Raw genomic sequence first — 22,500 nt, 5'->3', positions numbered from 1 at the left:
CTATCTATGATTGGTTCTGCTCAACATAAACTCTCCAAGTGGTTAAGTGAATTATTGCGACCTGTTCTTGAGGAATTCTCCGAATATGCAATCAAAGATTCATTCACGTTTGCTAAAACCATGCATGAATTGGAGCGGGACCAGAATTCTGTGACCATGTATCCTTTGACATATCCAGCCTGTTCACGAACGTTCCCCTCCAAGAAACCATCGATATATGTACGGCATCGCTGTTTCATAGCAACCTTGAACCCCCCTGTATCTCTGAAGCGGTCTTTGTGGAACTCAAGAATGCGGAAACACGAGCAGTGGAGTTCCCCTCAATGACAATTGCTCCCCTCAGTCCAGTTCCAAGTAGACAGAGTCGTGATGGGATCACCATTAGGTCCACCGCTTGCAAACATTTTCGTCGGCTTTCATGAGAAGAGCGTGTGTTCCATGAAATTAACATGAACATTAGACCTACGGTATCGTACCGATATGTGGACGATACGTTTGCAATCATCAATACTCCTACCACCTGCACTGACTTCCTCGTACATCTCAATGCTCTCCATCCTGCATTAAAGTTTACGCTTGAGACCGAGCAGTCAAATGTACTTCCCTTTCTCGATGTGTTCATCGAGAAGACTGAGGATGGATTCTTGACGACAATCCTTCACTGGGCAGTACACATGGTGGGACTCCTTTAGCTCAACACGCTACAAGATTGCCCTCATGAACACCTTGTTAATAGAGCATGGGCCATATGTTCACCCTGTCTACTTGCTGCTGAAATTGAGCGCATTAAAACCATCCTCTGGGACGATGGCTACCCTTAGCGACTCATCTATGGGCTCGTACAGCGCAAAACTGCCAATTGGTCTGAAGACCGTGTATTTGGACCAGAAAAGTGTCCGGTTTATCTTAAGCTGCCATGGAGGGGTAAAATCTCTCAAAAGTTTGAACAACAGGTGAAACGGTCAGTTTCACAATGTTACAACTCAGTTGCAATGAGAGTGATTTTTTTACTTCCCACAAATTGCTTCCCTCAGTCCAGAAAGGTGTGCTCCCCACCATAAAACTGAACAACGTTATTTATGAATTTCAGTGCCGGTGTGATGCCAGGTACATAGGTCGCACATCACTCAGACTGGAGGATTGGATCAAGCAGCACATTCCACTGGCAATCCAGAACAACTTAGAGACTGGTCGTACACAACCATCCTGTACATGTAAGACCCCAACAAGAATGCCTGCTCAAAGTGATTCTGCCATTGGTCAGCACCACCTGAACAATCCCGAATGTGCCCAGGACTATCACACTCAACGGTTCCAGATTGTGGCGCGTGCGCCTACTGAATCACATTTACGTGCTCTTGAAGCCACATTTATACACACACAAGCTCCTGTTCTTTGCAAACAAAAAGAGTACAGTCAAAGCTCGTTACTATGCCACCCGTCGGGACCGAGCAAAAGTGGCATAGTAGCGAGAGTGGCATAGTAACGAGATTTTGTAAAAACGGCCTTATTTTCTCAAGTTACCCATCTGTAGTTAATCTTTAGACAAAATTTATTCCAGCAAGTAAAAGGCACGACTGTTGTATAAGCTAAGTGAACGGAGAACATACACACACTAACAGAGTTCACACACTAACATATGGCATGGCGAGAAACTCACGACACACAAAGCTTTCAAGAATCGTCGGCTGGCGCATCTTCTTTCGGCGGATCTCGTGCATCTCGTTGTCTAGCCGATCGCACGCTTGCCTCACACCGGGCTTCCCGCTTCTCTGCTGCATGAACTTCCGGATGGTGCCACAAGCACGCTGGGCTTCCTCGAACGGAACGATTTCCTCCTCGACAGTTACCTCGTCATCTTCGCTTTCCACCGGCTCCTCACTGCACAGAATCTCCTCCGCAATCTCCTCCAGCGTGAAATACCTGCCAGTCGCGAGGTGCTCGTCGGCTTCGAGAAAGTCAGACAGCTCGATCTCCTCGTTCTCGTGCATCTTTTCCTCGGCAGGCAGAGCTTCCCAGATGTCGGGCAGCTCCGCATCCTGTGGCTCAGTTTGGATCTCCTCTTCGATGAACTTGGCCTTCGCGAAACAGTTCCTGATCGTCGACTTGCCGACCTGCTCCCAAGCACGCCGGGCGACGTGTAGAGCGTCGAGCAACGTGAACTTGAACTCCTTTCCCTCGTCTATGGCCTCAAGCCGGCGGCATAGCAGGAGCTTCTTGTAGTGGCGCTTGAGGTTCTCTATGATTTCCTGATCCATTGGTTGCGAATTGGCTGTCATGTTGGGTGGGAAGAAGACCAGTTGGATGTTGTTCAGCTCGAGCTCGGGAGGGTGGCCAGAGAAGTTATCGAGACAGACCAGCACTCTGCGTCCCTGCTGGCCGAGTCGTCCGTCCCACGCACGCAACATCTCCTCGAAAAGCTCCGCCGTCATCCACGCCTTCGAGTTCGCCTTGTACTTGACCGGGATCTCTTTGTTCTTGAAGGCACGGGGTTTCTTGGAATTGCCAATCACCAGAAGAGGGAACTTCTCGCTGCCGCTCATGTTTGCCCCAACCAGAAGAGTGATCCTTTGCTTGCTTTTCTTTCCTCCAGTACACCGCTCTCCCCTGAAAGCCATGGTCTTATTCGGAAGCACTGCCAGAAGAGTCCAGTCTCGTCCAGGTTGAAGACCTCGTCTGCGGAGAACTGCCTGAGTAAGGGCCGGAGAACCTGTTGTTGCCACTCAAGAAGGGATTGCGAATCCACCGCTCCAGCTTCGCCCTGCACTGTCTTGAACGTGATGCCGTGGCGCTTCTTGAAATTGCCCAACCAACCGTCGCTCGCCATGAAGTCTGGGATGTGCATCAGCTCGGCCAGTTTCATCTCCTTCTCCTTGATCAGATCGCCGCTGACAGGCACATTCTGTCCTCTTGATTGCTTCAGCCACATGAGCACTCCCTCATCAAGCTTCGGGTCGTGAGCCTGCGTCAACTTCATGCGCTTCGATGGAAATCCAGCTTTGATTGCAGCCTCGATTGCATCCTTCTTGCTGAGAATGCCCTTCACGGTGGTTCTCTTAACTTCGACGCCCCATTTCTTGCTAATCTCCCTGGCCAACTTGGACTGATCCGGCTCCTTCTTCGCGGCATCGATGATCTCCTTCTTCTCCTTCAGCGTAAAGTCGGTTCGCTTGAGTTTCTGAGCTGACATTATGGGCTGAATTTGAAAAAAAATGATGTCACTGTTGTACGTGTGCCTGCCTGTCTGTGTGTGTGCTCGCGCTTTTTTGTGTCTCGTTGTGCGTGTTGTGATTGGCTTGTTGTGGCTGGCATCGGGGAGAAGAATCGCGTGTTTTGACACAGTCTGACTATGCGCGTACGTATTGAGTTATGTTGTGCGCAGCTGGACTGTAGTTCGTCGCTTCGCCTTTGGACATGAGTGTGATAATCGAGCACTGCGCAATACAGATTTTTTCACGACTCGTGCCTTTTAACAGTCACACAGTAGTGGCATGGTAGCGAGAGTAGGGGGTGGCATAGTAAATTTATTTTGTATTGAATTTTGTCGGGACCAAGCAAAAGTGGTATAATAGCGAGAGTGGCATAGAAGCGAGGTGGCATAGTAACGAGCTTTGACTGTATGTACAAACACTGCATCTGTTCTGACCTGAATCCATCAAAAATGGGAGGTCATGGGTTCCCTTGGTGCCTCAAGGCCATGATGTGTATGTTCGTGTCAGTAACAGTCCAAAGAACCAATCCCCAACGGTCTGAACACACAAACGCACACATGGACCCCACGTATCCGCGTTTTGTAAAGTATGATCTGAATCTGCTGTCGTGCTTTGCCTAATTGTGTAGTTGGAGTTGGAGTTGGAGTTGGAGTTGGAGTTGGAGTTGGAGTTGGAGTTGGAGTTGGAGTTGGAGTTGGAGTTGTATTCAGGATTGGTCTCCTCTATCCACCGCCACTATTATTAATTCAGCCTGGAAATTCTTCCACAGAAAACAGCTCTCATGCACAGATTCACCCAAATTTCGTCTCCAATTATCTTACTCATCCTCCCACTCTCGGGTCTCTGAATCCTGTAGTGAGGCAGTTGCTTTGAAAGGACTTGCGGTCTTGGCTGTCTGTGCCATTTTGGGGAAGAATTGTGCACTTTTGAGTCCAAATATGCTCTTTTGCACACAGCTAATTTGAACTTTGTTCTTTCATATAAGATCAGGAAACACCTTGTCTGGACCATGTAAGCCTGCACAATTGATCAGTAACTATGGCAACCATTTTTTTTCCTGTTTAAATCAAATAAAATACATAATCATTCATGAAAATCTTATTCCATTAGATCAGGAGTACATTTTTGAGGCCACAAATTAAATTGTTTCTGGGCAGAATCCTTCCTTTCCAGTATTTATTTGATTTATAGATGGTTGCTAAGGAATCTCAGGAATAAATTGTTGAGAATAATTGATACTTGCTTGTTTTAAACACGAAATGAACACACAAAACGGTGAAAATTTACATATGAAGTTAGGTTTGTGTCATATCTATACTAATAAAAGGCTGTGTGTGTGTGTGTGTGTGTGTGTGTGTGTGTGTGTGTGTGTGTGTGTGTGTGTCAGTGTGTGTGTGTCTCCTCTGTAACACCAAAACTATAAAACCTAGCAGCCTGAAACTTTGCATGCGGACTGAGAAAACTCCAAGGAAGTGCAAGAGTGAAAATTGGTTGTTTGGGTTAATTAAACATCCCTTTTGAAGTCTTTGTCTGTTTGTGGTGAGGATGTTGAGGTCGTGGAGAGATTCACTTATCTTGACAGTGATATTCATGTCTCTGCTGGCTGTGAGTCAGAGGTCAATCGACGTCTGGGTCGGGCCTGGGGAGTCATGGATTCACTGGATCATGGGGTGTGGCGCTGCCGGTACCTGTGCGGGAGGACGAAAGTCCGAGTCTTCAGGTCCTTGGTGCTTCCAGTCTTGCTCTATGGATGCGAGACTTGGACTCTGACCAAGCATCTGAGAGGGAGACTGAATTCCTTTGGTACCAGGTCTCTTCGGAGAATCCTTGGCTATCGCTGGTCGGACTTTCTGTCCAACGAACGGTTTCTGAGAGAGACTCAAATGAGATTTGTTACCTGCATGGTCCGTGAGCGTCAGTTGCGGCTGTATGGACATGTGGCTCGTTTTCCTGACTCTGATCCTGCTCACCAGATTCTCTCAGCGAGGGAGTCTCCTGAGTGGAGGAGGCCAGTGGGCCGACCACGTGCCTCGTGGTTGCAGCAGGTTTATCAGTATCTCAAGGAGATGGGGATGGGCCTGGCATCTGCCTGGGGGAAGGCCAGACGGAGGCCCCTGCAGTACCGGCGGAAAGTGGACACAGCGATGCGCTGTGTCCGATGCAAAATCGCTTCATCTTGTATGACATGATCGCAGGCAGGGAGACTGATTGCGATACAAACAAACAAACAAAATATATATGTATCCAAATCCATTGGAACCATACTCTGGACAGAGCATTGGTGCTGCTGAAGCAGTCTCCTGGGCTATTGAGCATAATCCTGGACAGGTTGCCACACTGACAGTCTGACACACAATACTCAAATGGCTCAATTAATCCCCACAAGCTGGTTCTCATTTTGCCAACCTCAGAAGGATGACAGGCTGAGTCAACCCCACCTGGTATTAATTCAACAGTCAAGCAGAATTTGAACTCAAGACCCAAGGATCCCAAGTCCACCACCCTAACTATTAAGCCTATACCAGGCATGCTCACTGCCTGCCTGACATTAAAGTTTAGTACCCTCCGGGTGACATAGAAAGCTGAAATTTTGCGTGCCGACAGACATCGAAGCCAATACACCGGGAATAATCACAGAACCATCGGAAATTATCCAAAAATGAAAAAAAAATTAAATAAATGAAATAAAAAGGCAGGTTAGTGACCCGAGACAATGAGGAAGCATCGTTCGTTATTGCTTACAATGTGAAATTATACCCCGCTAATATATATATATATATATATATATATATATATATATATATATATATATATATATATATATATATATATATATTGTTGTGGCCGCGGGAACTGAGACACCAGCTTGTCACTCAGGGGAATTAATCCCCGGTTGTCCTCAGTAGAGCTGGACCTGGGGCCACCGCTCACAATAAACGTGGTACGGTGGGTTGTTTTAAAACCACCAACACCACCCACTTAACCACAAGTTCCAGTGTCCACCGTCTAATTATGCCATTTAACTAGAGGTCACGTGGTTACCTGAGTGGGGAGCGTGCCCTCGGAAAAGCACCAATATTATCTGATTATATTTTAATTAGGGCGGCCGAGCGTTTTAACCGCCGGTGCATACCGACGATTTTTGGTCAAATCTGTGGTAATTACCTCCCAGTCTATCTCAGTTCGAACAATGCTAGACCAATGGAGGGAAAGGACAAACACGGACAGGTTGGAAATCGACAACTGATTTATTAATAATAAAATAAATAAATAAATAGAACTTTATTTTCTGAGGTAAATAAGGTAAAATACGCGAGGACCCAAATTCGGATTTACCTCAGAAATAAGCAGAAAAGAAGAGTAGAAATGAAGTTAATGGTGTAAGCAAACCCAGCTGTGAGATCCCCACAACGCACGTCCAATTTTATCCACGAGACAAAATGGAAGGGGCTATCTAAATGTATATTAAAGGAATAACTGTCGACGAACCACTATATGCAGGATGCCATTGCCTTGGAGGCATGTGGTTCCGAGAACCGCAACAATATGTATCTGTGTGTTTATATATATATATATATATATATATATATATATATATATATATATATATATATATATATGTCTTCTTCTTCTTCTTTCGGCTGCTCCCGTTAGGGGTCGCCACAGTGGATCATCCGTATGATCCGCATCGTGATTTGGCACATGTTTTACGCCGGATGCCCTTCCTGACGCAACCCTGGTCGCCTCTTACAACACAGGGATATGGTACACCAATTTTAACCAGGGTATACACCGGCCCAGTATACTGGTTCTCATTTCGCCGACCTCGGAAGGATGACAGGCTGAGTCAACCCCCTGGTGTATTAATTCAGTGGCCCAACGGGGCTTGAACTCGGGACCTTTTGGATCCCAAGCCGCTGCCCTAACCACTGCGCCAACACCAGGCTCATATATATATATATATATATATATATATATATATATATATATATATATATATATATATATATATATATATATATATATATATATATATATATATATATATATATATATATATATATATATATATATATATATATATCTTCTTCTTCTTTCGGCTGCTGCCGTTAGGGGTCGCCACAGCGGATCATCCGTATGATCTGCATAGTGATTTGGCACATGTTTTACGCCGGATGCCCTTCCTGACGCAACCCTGGTCGCCTCTTACGACACAGGGATATGGTACACATATTTTAACCAGGGTATACACCGGCCCAGTACACTGGTACTCACTTTGCCGACCTCGGAAGGATGACATGCTGAGTCAACCCCCTGGTGTATTAATTCAGTGGGCCAACGGGGCTTGAACTCAGGACCTTTGGATCCCAAGCCGCTACCCTAACCACTGCGCCAACACCAGGCTTTTATATATATATATATATATATATATATATATATATATATATATATATATATATATATATATATATATATATATATATATATATATATATATATATATATATATATATATATATATATATATATATATACATACAGGTAGTCGTCGACTTACGACCTATGCGACTTAAGACTGTTCGACTTTACGACCACTTTACGACCACGTAAAGTCGCCCCCCCCCCGCAATTTTTTTTTTTTGTATGTAAAATATACGTTGTTCTACTTACGACCAATTGGTCGGAACCAATTGCAGTCTTAAGTCGACGACTACCTGTTTATATGTATGTGTGTGGAAATATATATTTATATATATATATATATATATATATATATTTTATATATATGTATGTATGTATATATATATATATATATATATATATATATATATATATATATATATATATATATATGTATATATTCATATATGTATGTACCCGGATTGTCACGTTTACGTGACATCGTTTCTTCCCCCTAGACTTGCTGCAGCATTGCAAAGGATTCGGAAGGTGTTTTGCCAAGCTTAGCAAGAAACTTCAGATTGGCTCTCTGCTCCCGACTCATAGCGCGACGACTCAGACGAGACAACGTGTAAAGCACGACCTGGAAAAAAATCACACAATGAGCGCAGTCAACCATCACCAATCATATATACTAGCCGAAACCCCGTCACAGACGGATTCCGTTCATTCAACCACCCTCACCAGCTCACCCACACTCGAGGGACATGGACTGGACAGGGCGTGCTTGCCCCCGCCTACTCACCCCCCGCCCCTGCCCCCATCCCCCCCGCCTCCCACCCCCACCTTCAATTTGCTTACCCCCGCCCCTGCCCCATTCCCCCCACCTCCCACCCCCCGCCTTCAATTTGCTTACCCCCAGCCAAAAAATTGCTTACCTTGCCCCTCGCCTCTTCACTCCCTGCCCCCGTCTCTTCATCCCCGCCCCCCGCCCCCGCCTCTTCATCCCCCGCCCCTCGCCTCTTCACTCCCTGCCCCCGTCTCTTCATACCCCGCCCCCGCCCCCGCCTCTTCATCCCCCGCCCGCGCCCCCACCCCCGCCTTTTCACTCCTCACCCCCGTCTCAACGAAAAGTGTTTATTCTGCTTCAGATTTGGAAGTTGACTATTGCCACTATGTGCGATGCACTCTTACAGGTACGAAGTTTCTTTCAGTCCAGGTCACAGTACTGAGAAAAACGTGACGCGACCGCTAGGAGGAGCCTGGCAGTGCGAGGCCAGGGTCCAATAGGAGCGCACGATTCGGGTGACATTGCATCACTTCAGGTTGTCACCCCACCCTACACCATGGGGCTTATAAAAGGCAGATCGTGAAGCCGTTCGCTCTCTGGGATCTCTATATTCGCCTGCTGCTCCACCTTCCTTGCCTTCTGACTTCGCCTGCTGGCTCTGCCTTCCAACCGCCTTCTTTGCCTGTCAGCCCCGCCTATTCTCTAGACCAGTGTGGAGCACGCGCTGAGCCCGGCACAGTAACCAAGCAGGAGACAACGCGCCGGCTGTCAAGGTGGGATTGCTTAGCGGAGCGTCCCCCAAAACGTACTGGGTAGTGTGGTCGGCCGACCGTGCAAGGTCGGCGAGGCCGTTAGCCCCCATCTCCTCTCCTTTCTTTGGTTATCTCATCTTCATCGGGTTTTGTGTGTGTGTGTGTGTGTGTGTGTGTGTGTGTGTGTGTGTGTGTGTGTGTGTGTGTATGTGATGGCACGTGTCCTAGCCTAAGTTAAGATTGTAGAAGATATATCGGGATAAGTCTGCTCTGTGTCCGCTTTTTAAGTTGTTTGCTTTATTTTTGTCACACCCCACAAATTCCGTACTATCCCTGCTTGCATACAATAATAAATCCATTGACTGTGCAACATATTTTTCCTTGCCTGTTTGTTAATAAATGCTTGTAGAGAAATGTTCACAGCTCATTTTCGTCTTTTCTTTCATTGGTCCAGGATAGCCTTGACTTGTTTCGTATAATATACAATAATCAGTAAATAGTTTATCTTTGGAAGAATTTGAAATGATTAATTTGAAGACTTCCCTGTAAACAAATATGTCATCTCTTTCAAGATCTCTTGGAGGCGTACACAATGAACTGGAGGCTTGGTCTCCAAGGGGAGCTGAAGAAGCACGAGCAAGAGTGGAACCCTTGGGGTGAGGATTCGGAAATGGAGACATTACCTCCTTTGAGACGAGCTGGATTACTGAGCAGGCAATGGAAAGTTGCACAGGCTGATGTGCGATCTACACCATGGCGGCGAGTTGAAATCTGGGGCAAGGCAGCCATTGGTATGTGTGACATATTTACAGAGCAGTGAGAGACAAGTTTACAGCAACTGCCTGAATTGCTATTTGATTTCAGTAAGTAAAACCCAGTATTGATGATATTTCAACTGGTGGAATGATTGCAACTTTTCATTGCTGCACTGTATTGTGGAAATCATGTGGATGTGGCGTCCTTCGATTGGTCTGTGAGAGTGCGTCATTTGGTTGAGGAAAATTGAGTTTCGCTGAAGTCTTGTTCGTTAACTTGTTTTCTCTAAAGGCTGCCACACACTAGCCGATGTTCACCAACGCAACGCAACAACATTGTCGTCGGCGAATCTTGTGCAATCTTGTTTTGTCGGGCACTAACGCACACTTCACTTGAACTATGTGATTGTCGATGGCATTATTTTTGGTAAACAAAATGGCAATGACGAGGAAGTGTCGGTAGAGGATGAGAATGGTGAAAGCTCTGAGCACTGCTGCTTTGGGACTTGTGTTGGCACGTCGCTGACGTCGTGCCACGAGAAAGAAGCGGCTGTGAGCAATGCCCTGAGTGGAGAGAGGGTCGGCTTGGGGAGCGTTTGACAAACTTCCGAGTGGAACTTCCTGTAGAAGGCAAGGGAACTCATGTTTATATTTACTCGTAAGTACCCGTTTCCTCTGGGACTACACTGCTGCGTTAAACTCACATTTCCGCTTCTTCTTCAATCCCAGAAAGATGTGCTTTTAAAACAAGCATCTTTATGTTTAAAGGGACATTATTTTGTTCCAAGGTAAATCGATTATTAGCTTTTAAACGGATTTTTAAAATTAGAGTGAGTCCCAAGAACCGCATTTTTTGGCCGCAGGTGATACAATACAGGAATGCAATTAAACAAGCATTGACTGAAAACACACACGCACGCACACGCACACACACACACACACACACACACACACACGCACGCACACGCACACACACACGTAATGAAGGTGCTGGACACGTATGCCAATATAATTCAAAGGCAGAGACTTTGCCATTAAAACTTTTTTATTGCCATTTAAAGTTTTTATAACAGAATGTACCGAGAATAGCATCATTTCATTGTTTCTGAAGGTTTGTTAAATACAGCAAAGGGCCGACTACTATATCGAACTTTCATGATACCTTTTTGGGGCTGAAACTTCACAAAAGCTACAACTATTAAACGAAATGCTGCGGATGATACGAAACTGTGGCCGGAAGCATCTAAAAGCTGAAGTTCAATTGGTCAATACATTTTTCCGCTTCAACGATTGTCGGAGACTGCTGCACACAACAGCCTTATGCGTGATTGTTGCAGATAACTCGTTGTAAAAGTTGAACGCAAAAAAAGGTGGAAAGAAAAAGAGGAAAATTTTCGGAGAGGGGTGAGAACAAAGTCTCAGCGGGTGTAGTAATTCTTAGTAGTCTTAATGGGAGAGATCATGAAGTAACTGCAGGGATCAGATATGAAATATTTCTGGGAAGCACTCTTAACGGTGGACCCAGGAAGTCAGTTCCACTGGTGAGAAAAGATAGTTTAACATGAAAGAATGGAGATGGACTTTGGGTGGCCGGTTCATGATTTCAGCACCATCAGCTGCATCGCTGGACTTGATATTCCATTGCTGGTGGTGTGGCAAAGGATATTGACATATTGACCATGTTCTCGTTCATGGCCACTGGAGGTTGCTCCAAAACTGCAGCGTCTACCAGAATGCTCAGTTTCTCAGTACCGATCACAGGCTTGTTGCAGCAACTCTGAAGCTGTGGCTTCAGAGAATAGTACCTGACATAGTTGTGTCTCAGATTGTTCCTGAGTTTTGTGATGGTGATAGTATGATTGTGTGACAGTTTTTGATGACTTTTGTGCTTTGCTTATTCTTGTCTTTTATTATTGTTGCAGATGCCACTCTCTATTTTAGTGTTGATTAAAGCTTATTGAAAAGTATATTCATTTACTTCTGCTTCAATTTAATCAACAGAAAACTCACTTCGGATCGGCCACTCAGACCAGAATGTCTTGATACAGATCCAAACTCAAGCTTGGCTGCGAAGGAATGGGCACAGTGGTTTAAGACTTTTCAGAAGTTTATTGCCGTACTTTTTTCAGAAGGACAGAACAAACTAAGTGTTCCGACAAATTTTGTCACCAAGGATCTATTAGAGTATTGAGGACGATATTCCCAAAAGACTTACCATTCGGGCAATGCTGTTAATATGTCCTCGGCATCTCTTTCAACAAAAACACTTGGGTTTGCAGAGTCAATCTAACTTTAAAGGGATGGAACTACCAATATGTGATATTCCCCATCCTTCCCAAGCTTTGTGTAGACGTTGTCCTCGGGCAAGATTTTCAGTAACAACACAACAGTGTTACATTCAAATATGGCGGTATTCTACCTCCTCTCGTTCTTTGCGGACTGACCACCCTGTGTGTTGACCCTCCGGAATGGTTTGCTGATCTGACTGCCGAATGTCATCCTATTGCCGCCAGGTCACGCTGGGACAGCTTCGATGATCGCAAATTTATTGAGAATAAACCCAGTGGTTGTCACGTGAAGAATCATCAAACTGAGTAATTCCCTGTGGCATGCGCAGGTCGCTGTCACGAAGGATGAAAGCCATAAGAAACGGCTCGTGATTGATTATTCTGAGACTATCAATAGATTTACGTTACATGGTGGTTACCCGCTCCCTCATATCGACAACACAGTCAATAGGATTGCTCAGTATCATATCTTCATCACCATCGATCTGTGTAGCGCCTGCCACCAGGTTCCCATAAAGAACAAACACAAGCCATAAATGGCCTTCACCTCCAGCGGAGGCCTCCACCAGTTCACTCGAGTCCCATTTGGTGTCACAAATGGTATGGCTTGTTTCCATCGTATCATGGATTCATTCATTACGGAGGAGAATCTTGCTGGAACATTCGCTTACCTATACAATCTGACTGTCTGTGGCATGACACAAGCTGAGCACGATGTCAACCTAAATCAGTTTATTGAAGCAGCCAAAAGGAAGAACATCGGCTATAATGAAGATAAATGTGTGTTTTCGACCACTAGGCTCAGCATCCTGGGCATTATAATAGAAGATGGTCAAATGCGGCCTGATCCTGAACGTCTCCGCCCTTGCGAGATCAACCTGTGCCTCAATCCATGAAGTCTCTCCACCGGGTCCTTGGGTTGTTTGCTTACTATTCTCAGTGGATTCATGACTATTCAAGCAAGATTCGCCCCCTTAGTGGCACAAAAACTTTCCCCATCTTGAAGGTGGCTGAAACAGCATTCCAGCAACTCAAACGAGACATTTAAGAATCAGTGGTAAATGCAATCGATGAGTCAATACCTTTTGAAGTTGAGACCGATGCATCGGAGTTTGCTCTAGCTGCAACACTCAATGAGGCGGTGCATCCCGTAACCTTCTTCTCTCGCACACTTCAGGGGTCTGAGTCACGTTATGCATTGGTTGAAAAGGAAGCTCAGGCAATCATCAAAACTGTCCGTCATTGGAGGCACTATCTGACTGGGAAACATTTTACACTCAAAACTGATCAGCGATCTGTCAGTTACATGTTTCACAAATGACAGAAAAGTAAGATAAAGAACGACAAGATCATGTATTGTCGCATGGAGTTATCTTGCTTCAATTTTGATGTCACATATCATCTGGGGAAGGAAAACATACCCCCTAACACCTTCAGGATGTCGTGCTGTTCATTTACATGCCAGGACCATCGTTCACGACTTCACCTTCATGAGTCACTATGCCATCTAGGAGTCACACGTATGTACCACTTCATGAAATCTAGAAACCTGCCTCACTCGGTGGAAGATGTGCGACGGATGACCAGTTCATGCAAAATCTGTGCAGAGTGCAAACCGATCAGCCAGAAACGCTCATCTTATAAAATCCACTCAGCCATTCAAACACCTTAATATGGATTTTAAGGGACCTCTCCCATGCACTGACAAAAACCAGTACTTCCTCACCGTCATAGATGAATACTCGAGATTCCCTTTTGTGCTCCCTTGTGCATTTATGACAACTTCTTCCATCATCGACTGCCTTTGCCAACTTTTTGCCCTCTTTGGAATGCCCACCTCCATCCATTCAGACTGTGGGCCCTCCTTCTTGAGTGGAGAGCTCCGTGAATTCCTTATATGTAAAGGCATTGCTAGCAGCAGAACCACTCACTGGCAGTAATCCGCAGGGTAACGGACAAGCTGAACGTTACATCGGAGTATACTGGAAGGCGATCACTATGACTCCGTGGTCACGTGAATTGCCGACCAAGTGTTGGAAAATGGTCTTTCCTAATGTGTTGCACTCAATTTGTTCTCTCTTGTCAACAGCAACAAATGCTACTCTCCATGAGAGACTGTTAAAGTTCGCTCGGCATTTTGAGACTGGTAGTTTTGTACCAACTTGGCTCTGCATGCCTGGACCTATCTTACACAAAAGACATGTGCGCCAGAGTTAGACAGAACCAGTCACCGACGAAGTGGAACTCCTTCAAGTGAATCCACAGCACGCCCATGTTCGCTACCCAGATGGCCAGGAAACCACCTTATCCATCCAACACCACTTGGCTCCGACAGGAGACACGAAGGAATATGAGCAACAAAATGATGGCGCTCGTGATTCGGAGAGTGGAACTGGCAGAGTTTCACTGGAAATGAACGATCCAAGTTTCATGCCCCCTCAAGTTCTTGAGCAAAACGCTGAGAATAACGTTGATTTGCAACCTTTGCGATGATCAGAACGTGTCCGTCGAAGCCCTGTTCATCTGCACCTCTGAGCAGTGTCTTTTATGAGCTAGGGGAGAATGACATAGTTGTGTGTTAGATTGTTCCTGAGTTTTGTGATGGTGATAGTATGATTATGTGAGTTCTTCATGACTTTTGTGCTTTGCTTATTCTTCTATTTTATTTCTGTTGCAGATGCCACTCACCATTTTTGTGTTGAGTAAAGCCTACTGAAAGGTCATCTCATTTACTTCTACTTCAGTACCATTCCAGCCTAGGCTGGATGTTGGCAGGCTCAAAAATGGAAGGGTAGCTGAGGAGTTTGCAGAGAGGTCGAGTGTGGCTCCAAGGGGTCTGTGTGTTTCGGAGGATCCTGAAGAGTTGTGGAGTGCCTTCAAGACTACCACCCTTGATATTGTCGGTGGGTGTCTCGAAACCCACTGTCAGGTGAAGTGGAACTTTGTCTTACAAAGGCACTGGAAACCATTGACCAGTGTTGCAGGGCCGGGCAGAACTGAGCTGTTCAGGGAGCTGAGGCATAAAACTGTAGTTTTGCTGAGGTCGAGCAAGTAGGAATCTGTGAAAAGGTAGAACATCACCTGTGGTCATTAAGCCTGGTATTAACTTAACGGTTGAGGTGGCTGGTTTAAAATGTTCGGATCTTGAGTTCAAGCCCATGTTTTTTTTCATTGAATTAACACTAGGTGGGTTGACTCATCCTGTAATCCTTCCGAGGTCAGCAAAATGAGTAAGAGCTTGCGAGTGACAGAGGCATTGCATCAGTGGCCACGCTTTCAGAAATGATGCAACAAACAGCCACAGGCTGCATACGAAACAACAACAACAATCTGTCATGAAGTAATTCTCATCCTTCTTACAGAGAAATTGGTGCATTGCGTTCTTCAAAGTCTATCCCTCGGTGTACTGCAGTTAGAGCGGAGGGTGGTGAGATCTTAACAGTTGATTCTGTAGTGAAGGTTCGCTGCGCCGGTTACTTTGAGCAGCTGTACCAGGCTGACCCACCAGCTATTGAGTTGGATGTCAGGGGTGTTACTGTCCCTATTGCTGACCCTACAATCAACTGGGAACCACCTTTGTTTGTGGAAACACAGGCTGTGGTGAACCAGTTGAAAGGGGACTAAACTCTTAGGATCTGTGGCATCCATGCTGAACTTCTCAAGACTGGTGGAAATGCTGCACTCATGTTGTTGCATGCAGTTCTATGCTGTGTTTTCATCTTTACACAGGCATATCTCAACTGATTGGAAGAGGGGCCTTGTTGTCCCTTTCTGGAAAGTGTGGAAGAAAAACTATGCTCTCAGTGCTGGGCAAGGTCTTTGTTTGGATAATTCTTGATAGGGTCCATGAGGTTAGTGCTTTGTGTTTAAAATAGTGTCACCATCCACTTGAGCACCAGTGTCCTGAGCAATCTAGCTTGACACCAAAGATGTCAACAATTCGTTGTTCTTCGGGTCCTCACCGAACGCAGGCAAGAGTTTCGGCACGGGGCTTCTTGCAGCCTCTGTTGATCTCCACAAAGTGTTTGATTCAGTGAATCGGGATATCCTCTATGGATCCTCAGTCTTCCTGGGGTGCCAACAAAGCTGATCAATCTGATATCTGAACTATACACTGGTACTGAGAGTGCTGTTGTGTGGGGATACCATCTCTGACTTTTCCAGTTGTGACTGGAGTTTGTCAGGGTTGTGTACTGGCCTCCACATTTTTCAGCACTTGTATGGAATGGATTCTGGTGAGGATGTCCAAGAGGTCAAGCTGCGGTGCATCATTTGGGAATGTCAGGATCTCTGACTTTGATTTCACAGATGATGCAGTCATCTTTGCGGAGACTCTGGCCATCATTATGGGGGCCCTCAAGGCACTGAATGAGGAGTCTGAGCCACTGGGATTACAGGTTTCCTAGGTCAGACTAAGATGCAGGCTTTCAATGACATCTTGGATGCTTCTCTCTTGTCTATACCTGTCTGTGTCGAGGATGTTGAGGTCACAGTGATATTCACTTACATCGGCAGTGATATTCATGCCTCCGGATGTTGTGATCTTGAGTCGATCGACGTCTGGTTCGGTCCTGGGGAGTCATGGATTCAATGAATCATATGGTGTGGCACTGTCAGTACCAATGCTGGAGGACGAAAGTCCAAATCTTTAAGTCCTTGGTGCTTCCAGTCTTGCTCTATTGATGTGAGGCTTGGACTCTGACCAAAGATCTGAGACGAAGACTTAACTTCTTCGGACTTAACCAGGTCTCTTCGAAGAATCCTTGGCTATCACTGATCGGACTTTGTGTCTCACAAGCATTTGCTGAGAGAGACTTAGACGAGATTTGCTACCTATTTAGTCTGTGAGCCTTAGCTGCAGCTGTATGGACGTTTGGTTCGTTTTCCTGACGCTGATCCTGCTCACCAGATTCTCTCAGCGAGGGAGCCTCATGAGTGGAGGAGGCCGATGGGCCGACCACGTGCCTCGTGGTTGCAGCATGTTGATAAGCATCTCAAGGAGATGGGGATGGCCAGGCATCTGCCTAAAGGATGGCCAGACAGAGGCTCCTGGAGTACTGACGGAAAGTAGACATGGTGATGTGCTGCTCCGGCACATGCTCCCATACTTCTGACCTGAACTGAACTTGGAACTTGGAGTTTAGATTTAGGGAGAGCAACAAGGAAAGGGTTTCTGGTAATGAGGAAAAGCTTATTTTTGACTTTGCATTTTTACCCTCCCTGACACATTCGGATTCCAATGTTCCTCCCGCATTGGATTTCAAAGCCATCAGAGACACAAACACACCAACTGGAGGCAAGATCCGATGGCGTCGCTAATGGGTCACTCCAACAAATGTTACCCTTTTGCAATTCTTGCTTGTTTATGGGTTTAATTTTTTTTATTTTCCTGACACCTGGGAGTTCAGACAGAATTTGTATTGACACAAACGGTCCCTATGGATAACGTCCCGGCAGACCAATAAAATGATTGTGAGCGATATGAGGTTGTGAAAGCAATTGTTCTTGAAAAGCCAAACCAGGAAACCCTCCTGCGTTCACTTGCCTCGTAAACTTTCCTGTTTACTTTGTGCTTTCAGGTCTTTACTTGTGGGAGCATGTGCTTGGCGGAGAGCTGCCGTATGTGCTTGCAGGAGGCCAGTGGAAGGAGGGTTCTTTGATTGCCAGCGATGTGCTGTACAGGTAAAAATCTTAAACCAAGAAGGAATGCCATCTGAAAAATTACCGCCTCCCCCCAAAAATGTGAAAGATGATAATTATGAAGATGTTTTTGACGTTTGTTTCCCCCATGCTTAAAGAATTGGCATCCCCTCTCAAAATGCAGGTAAGATTAAAATCGTACACAATGGCACGTTGATTAAATAGTACTTCGCCATTGTGTGTTTTTGGGATTAAATGTGTCGACCAAAGAAGTGATATCATGTCGTTATAAAATAAACCTTCTTCTTATTCTTCTTCTTTCATATGCAACACCTGGCTGCAGGTAGCATCATTTGCTTTACCATCACCCTTACCAAACATGTACCATCACATTTGTCATGTGAATGATGTCACGCTCACATTATTGTGGTCCTACATTCATTATGACAAATGGCGAACGTAACAACCGAATGGAGACTTCCGTTGTTGAGATGTTCTGGGATTCTGTCCGTGCATCAAAAAATCTGCACATGTTTCGGTGGTATGGGAGGGGTCATTACATGAGATGCATTGAGGAGGTCTCATGATAACGAACATATATGGCTTGTGAAACTGGTTGTCACATCAGAAATTCGTGATAATTGGGCGGTTGGTCTGTTTGTGTTCCAATAGAAACATGGCTCATGGTACAGGCCACCAAGGTTTATATACTGTGCTGGAATTAGTACACTGAACGGATCAGGTCCACAGGACAAAAGGAACAGTTGGGAGAGAGGGGGGAAACACCAACAGCAGAGTTGAAGGCCAAGATAGATGCAGACTTGGACAAATCATGGGTGGGGAAGGAATGAGGGCCAGGAGAGGATGCATGGGGTTGACATGATGGATACAGAAGGAAACTCTCAAGAGGGAAACTGGAAAATTGGAAGGAGGGATTTTGGTCAAATATGGTTTTGGATTGGGGACGATCTGAGGTCGTGGTGAACAGCCGTCTTGAAGACCTGGAGGGAAAAATTGAAGAGAATGTGAAAGATGGTTCCACATGTGGGGATAAAAGAGGAACGAATTGGTGGAGCTGAGCAGTGATCTTGAATTTATAGAGTTTCACGAGAAGGGAGTTGATGGTGGACCGTGTGTGCCCTGCAGAAACCTGGGGTGGGGGGGGGCGACAAAGCATGGATAGAACAGAGGCTACAAGACCAGAAAGGAGGCAGTAGAAGACAGAGAAACCACCGAGCTGTTTGCGATGGTGCAGTGATAGGTCTCAGCTTCATTGCAATTAATTCCAATAATCTTGAAGGCCTTGGTTTCCATGGCGTCAAGCTGAGCAAGATGTGAAGCAGTGGAGCAAGCCCAGAGGACAAAGCAGTACTCCATCAAGCTGTGAATGAAGACCTTGGAGGTGAATGGAGTTCAGGTGTGCCAAGGAAGGACTTTGTATGATGGAGGATGCTCAGTTGGCAGCTGGCTTTGGAGGCCAACTTTGAAATGTGGCTTGCCCAAGAAAGATCAAGGCTGATAGTGAGACCCAGGAGTTTGAATGACTGAACTTTCTCAAAAGAACTGCCAAGAAAGCATATGGGGTGGGGGGGGGTGGGATGGGAGGGAGGAGGGGGTTAACAGACGGTCGGAGAGAAATCATGAGTGCGAGACTTGTCAGGATTCAAAGACATATTCCAAGTGTTTGACCAGCTTGTGATTTATCCAGATCTGCAGAGAGTTTAGAGGCTGTAGCCTGCCTGTCTGAAGGATGAGGGATGTCACAGCACAAGGTAGAGTCATCAGCATCAGCGGGGGGGTGGGGGGGAATTGTGGAGACGGAGATGGCCAAAGAGCTGCAGGGGCTTAGAAAGGGTAGCAGGATGACGGATGGGATGTTCATGCTGAGACAGCTGGTGGAGAAGAGATTGGAGGTGTCAGATCAAATGGCATTGGGATTTGTGGGCCTGGAGAAGACCTATGGCACTACTCCAAGAGAGATGGTGATGGTGACAATGAGAGGGATGGGAGTGCTGGAAGCAGAAGTTAGGTTGGTGGAAGGGAAGTACAAGGGAATGAAGGGAAGAGTTTTGGTTGGTCCTGCAATGTCAGAGGAGTTCAGTGTGAACATCGGTTTGACGCAGGGAAACGCTCTCAGCCCACTCATGTTTATCATCGTTATGGAGCTGGTAAGTAGGAGGATAAAAATGAAAGGTATTATTGGGAGGAAGTTATTTGCGGATGATCTGGCTGTTGTGGTGGAGAGCAGGTGGGGAGATGCTGGAGGTACTGGGGGAGTGGAAGGAGGCATTCGGGATGAATGGATTGAAGATGAGTGTGGAGAAGACTGAGGTAATGTGCGTCAGGCAGCAGAGAAAATAAATGTATATCAGGTTAGGTGGGAAGGACATCAGAGAAGGAAATAGGTTTGAGTATCTGGTGGGGAACAGTGACTGGAGATGGTAGGTCAGAGGTAAAGATGTGGATTCAGGAGTGTGCAAATGTGTGGATAAGGGTGGATGGATTGAGTGCAGACAGAAAAACATCAAGGAAATTGAAAGGGAAGGTTCTGATCTGAATGGAATCTGTTTTCTCTCCACACTCAGAGGGAGCGATTAAAGAGAGATTTCCTCCTCCTCATTGATGCCAACTGACGGGGCTGATCTATGGTCGATCCTTTAAATGTGTTGATTTAAACTTCTCTCCGACAGCTATCAGAGTGAGGTTCACAATGAACAACAAAGACAAATAAACTTGCAGTTAAATTTTCAACATAGTCGTCTGTAACATGGATCATCTTTGCCTCATCTCAAATTGAAGTTTCATATATCAAGCAATATGTCTGACCATGATATATATATATGATATATATATATATATATATATATATATATATATATATATATATATATATATATATATGTGTGTGTGTGTGCGTACATGTATATGTATATGTATATAAATATATTTATGCATATATGTGTGTATATATACAGCTCTGGAAAAAAATAAGAGACCACTCTAAAAAAAAATTAAATCAGCATCTCTACATGTATGACAGCCATTCCATTCCAGTGTCTGTTGAATTCCAACACAGGCACATCTCATTGTACTCAGTGAGGTACTGATTAGGTGATCACCTGAACCGAATCTTATTTAACAAAGAAAAGTATAAAAACCACTGCTGTGGTCATCACTATCCTCTTGCAATAGGACCAGCTGGATGGCAAAAACAGTGCTAGTAGTACCTCAAAAGTAATTGGAATCAAAAAAATAACTATTGACCATGACAAAAGAGTTGAAAAGAAAAGTTTTGAGTGAGGAAAAGAAGGGTTCAATTCTGGGGCTTTACTGGCAGAGGGATACAGTGAGCGTCACGTTGCTTCCATCGTTAAAATTTCAAAGACGGCGGTTCATAAGAACAAGGTCAAGAAGCAAACATTGGGGACAACAAAACTACAGACTGGCAGAGGGCGAAAACGACTTTCCACTGACCGGGATGACCGTCAACTCATTTGAATGCCACTCAACAACCGTAGGAGGACATCAAGTGACCTACAAAAAGAATGGCAAACGGCAGCTGGGGTGAAGTGCACGGTGAGGACGGTTCGAAACAGGCTCTTCGGGGCAAGGCTGAAGCCGTGCAAAGCTAGAAAAAAGCCCTTCATCAATGAGAAGCAAAGAAGAGCCAGGCTGAGGTTTGCAAAAGACCATAAGGATTTGACTGTAGAGGACTGGAGTAAGGTCATCTTCTCTGATGAGTCCAATTTTCAGCTTTGCCCAACACCTGGTCGTCAAATGGTTAGACGGAGACCTGGAGAGGCCTACAAGCCACAATGTCTTGCACCCACTGTGAAATTTGGTGGAGGATCCGCGATGATCTGGGGGTGCTTCAGCAAGGCTGGAATCGGGCAGATTTGTCTTTGTGAAGGACTCATGAATCAAGCCACGTACAAGGTTGTCCTGGAAGAACACTTGCTTCCTTCTGCTCTGACAATGTTCCCCAACCCCAACAGCAATATTTTGACCAGTTGTCATTTTCTGCAAATAAATGCTCTAAATGACAACATTTTTATTTGCAATTTTGGAGAAATGTTGTCAGTAGTTTATAGAATAAAACAAAAATGTTCATTTTACTCAAACACATACCTATAAAGAGTAAAGCCAGAAAAAACTGATAATTTTGCAGTGGTCTCTTAATTTTTTCCAGAGCTATATTTACAAATATATATATACATATATATATATATATACATATATATATATATATATATATATATATATATATATATATATATATATATATATATACATATATATATATATATACATATATTTGTAAGCCTGGTGTTGGCGTCGTGGTTAGGGGAGCGGCTTGGGATCCAAAAGGTCTTGAGTTCAAACCCCGTGGCCGCTTGAATTAATACACACCAGGAGGTTGACTCAGCCTGTCATCCTTCTGAGGTCGGCGAAGTGAGTACCAGTGTACTGGGCCCGGTGTATGCCCCGGTTAGAATCTTCTTCTTCTTCTTCTTCTTCTCCTTTCGGCTGCTCCCATTAGGGGTCGCCACAGCGGATCATCCGATCCGCATAGTGATTTGGCACATGTTTTACGCCGGATGCCCTTCCAGACGCAACCCTGGTCGCCTCTTACGACACAGGGATATGGTACACCTATTTTAA

General features: G+C 45.2%; 1 protein-coding gene across 6 annotated transcripts in view; it reads left to right on the top strand.

Annotated features, from left to right (window-relative positions):
• The window catches only part of RXYLT1 (ribitol xylosyltransferase 1), a 51,455-nt gene that overhangs the window by 6,504 nt on the left and 22,451 nt on the right, over window positions 1-22,500 (top strand). For 5 of the 6 annotated variants that reach the window (XR_015050400.1, XM_085850649.1, XM_085850650.1 and 2 more), the window contains exons 2-3: window positions 9,728-9,946; window positions 17,778-17,880. Coding sequence is in view for 5 of the 6 variants with exons in the window: in XM_085850649.1 (XP_085706775.1) it covers window positions 9,728-9,946; window positions 17,778-17,880 (322 nt within the window). In the remaining variant the exon portion in view is untranslated. Of the gene's footprint in view, window positions 1-8,895; window positions 9,177-9,727; window positions 9,947-17,777; window positions 17,881-22,500 lie in introns of those variants that run through there. The other variant, XM_085850648.1, reaches the window with a different exon arrangement.

Source organism: Eptatretus burgeri, chromosome 13 (genome assembly GCF_056783735.1).
Source record: "Eptatretus burgeri isolate ZD-2024b chromosome 13, Ebu_testis_v1, whole genome shotgun sequence".
In the NCBI taxonomy this organism is placed as follows: domain Eukaryota; kingdom Metazoa; phylum Chordata; class Myxini; order Myxiniformes; family Myxinidae; genus Eptatretus; species Eptatretus burgeri.
This window is presented reverse-complemented; position numbering and strand designations above follow the sequence as displayed.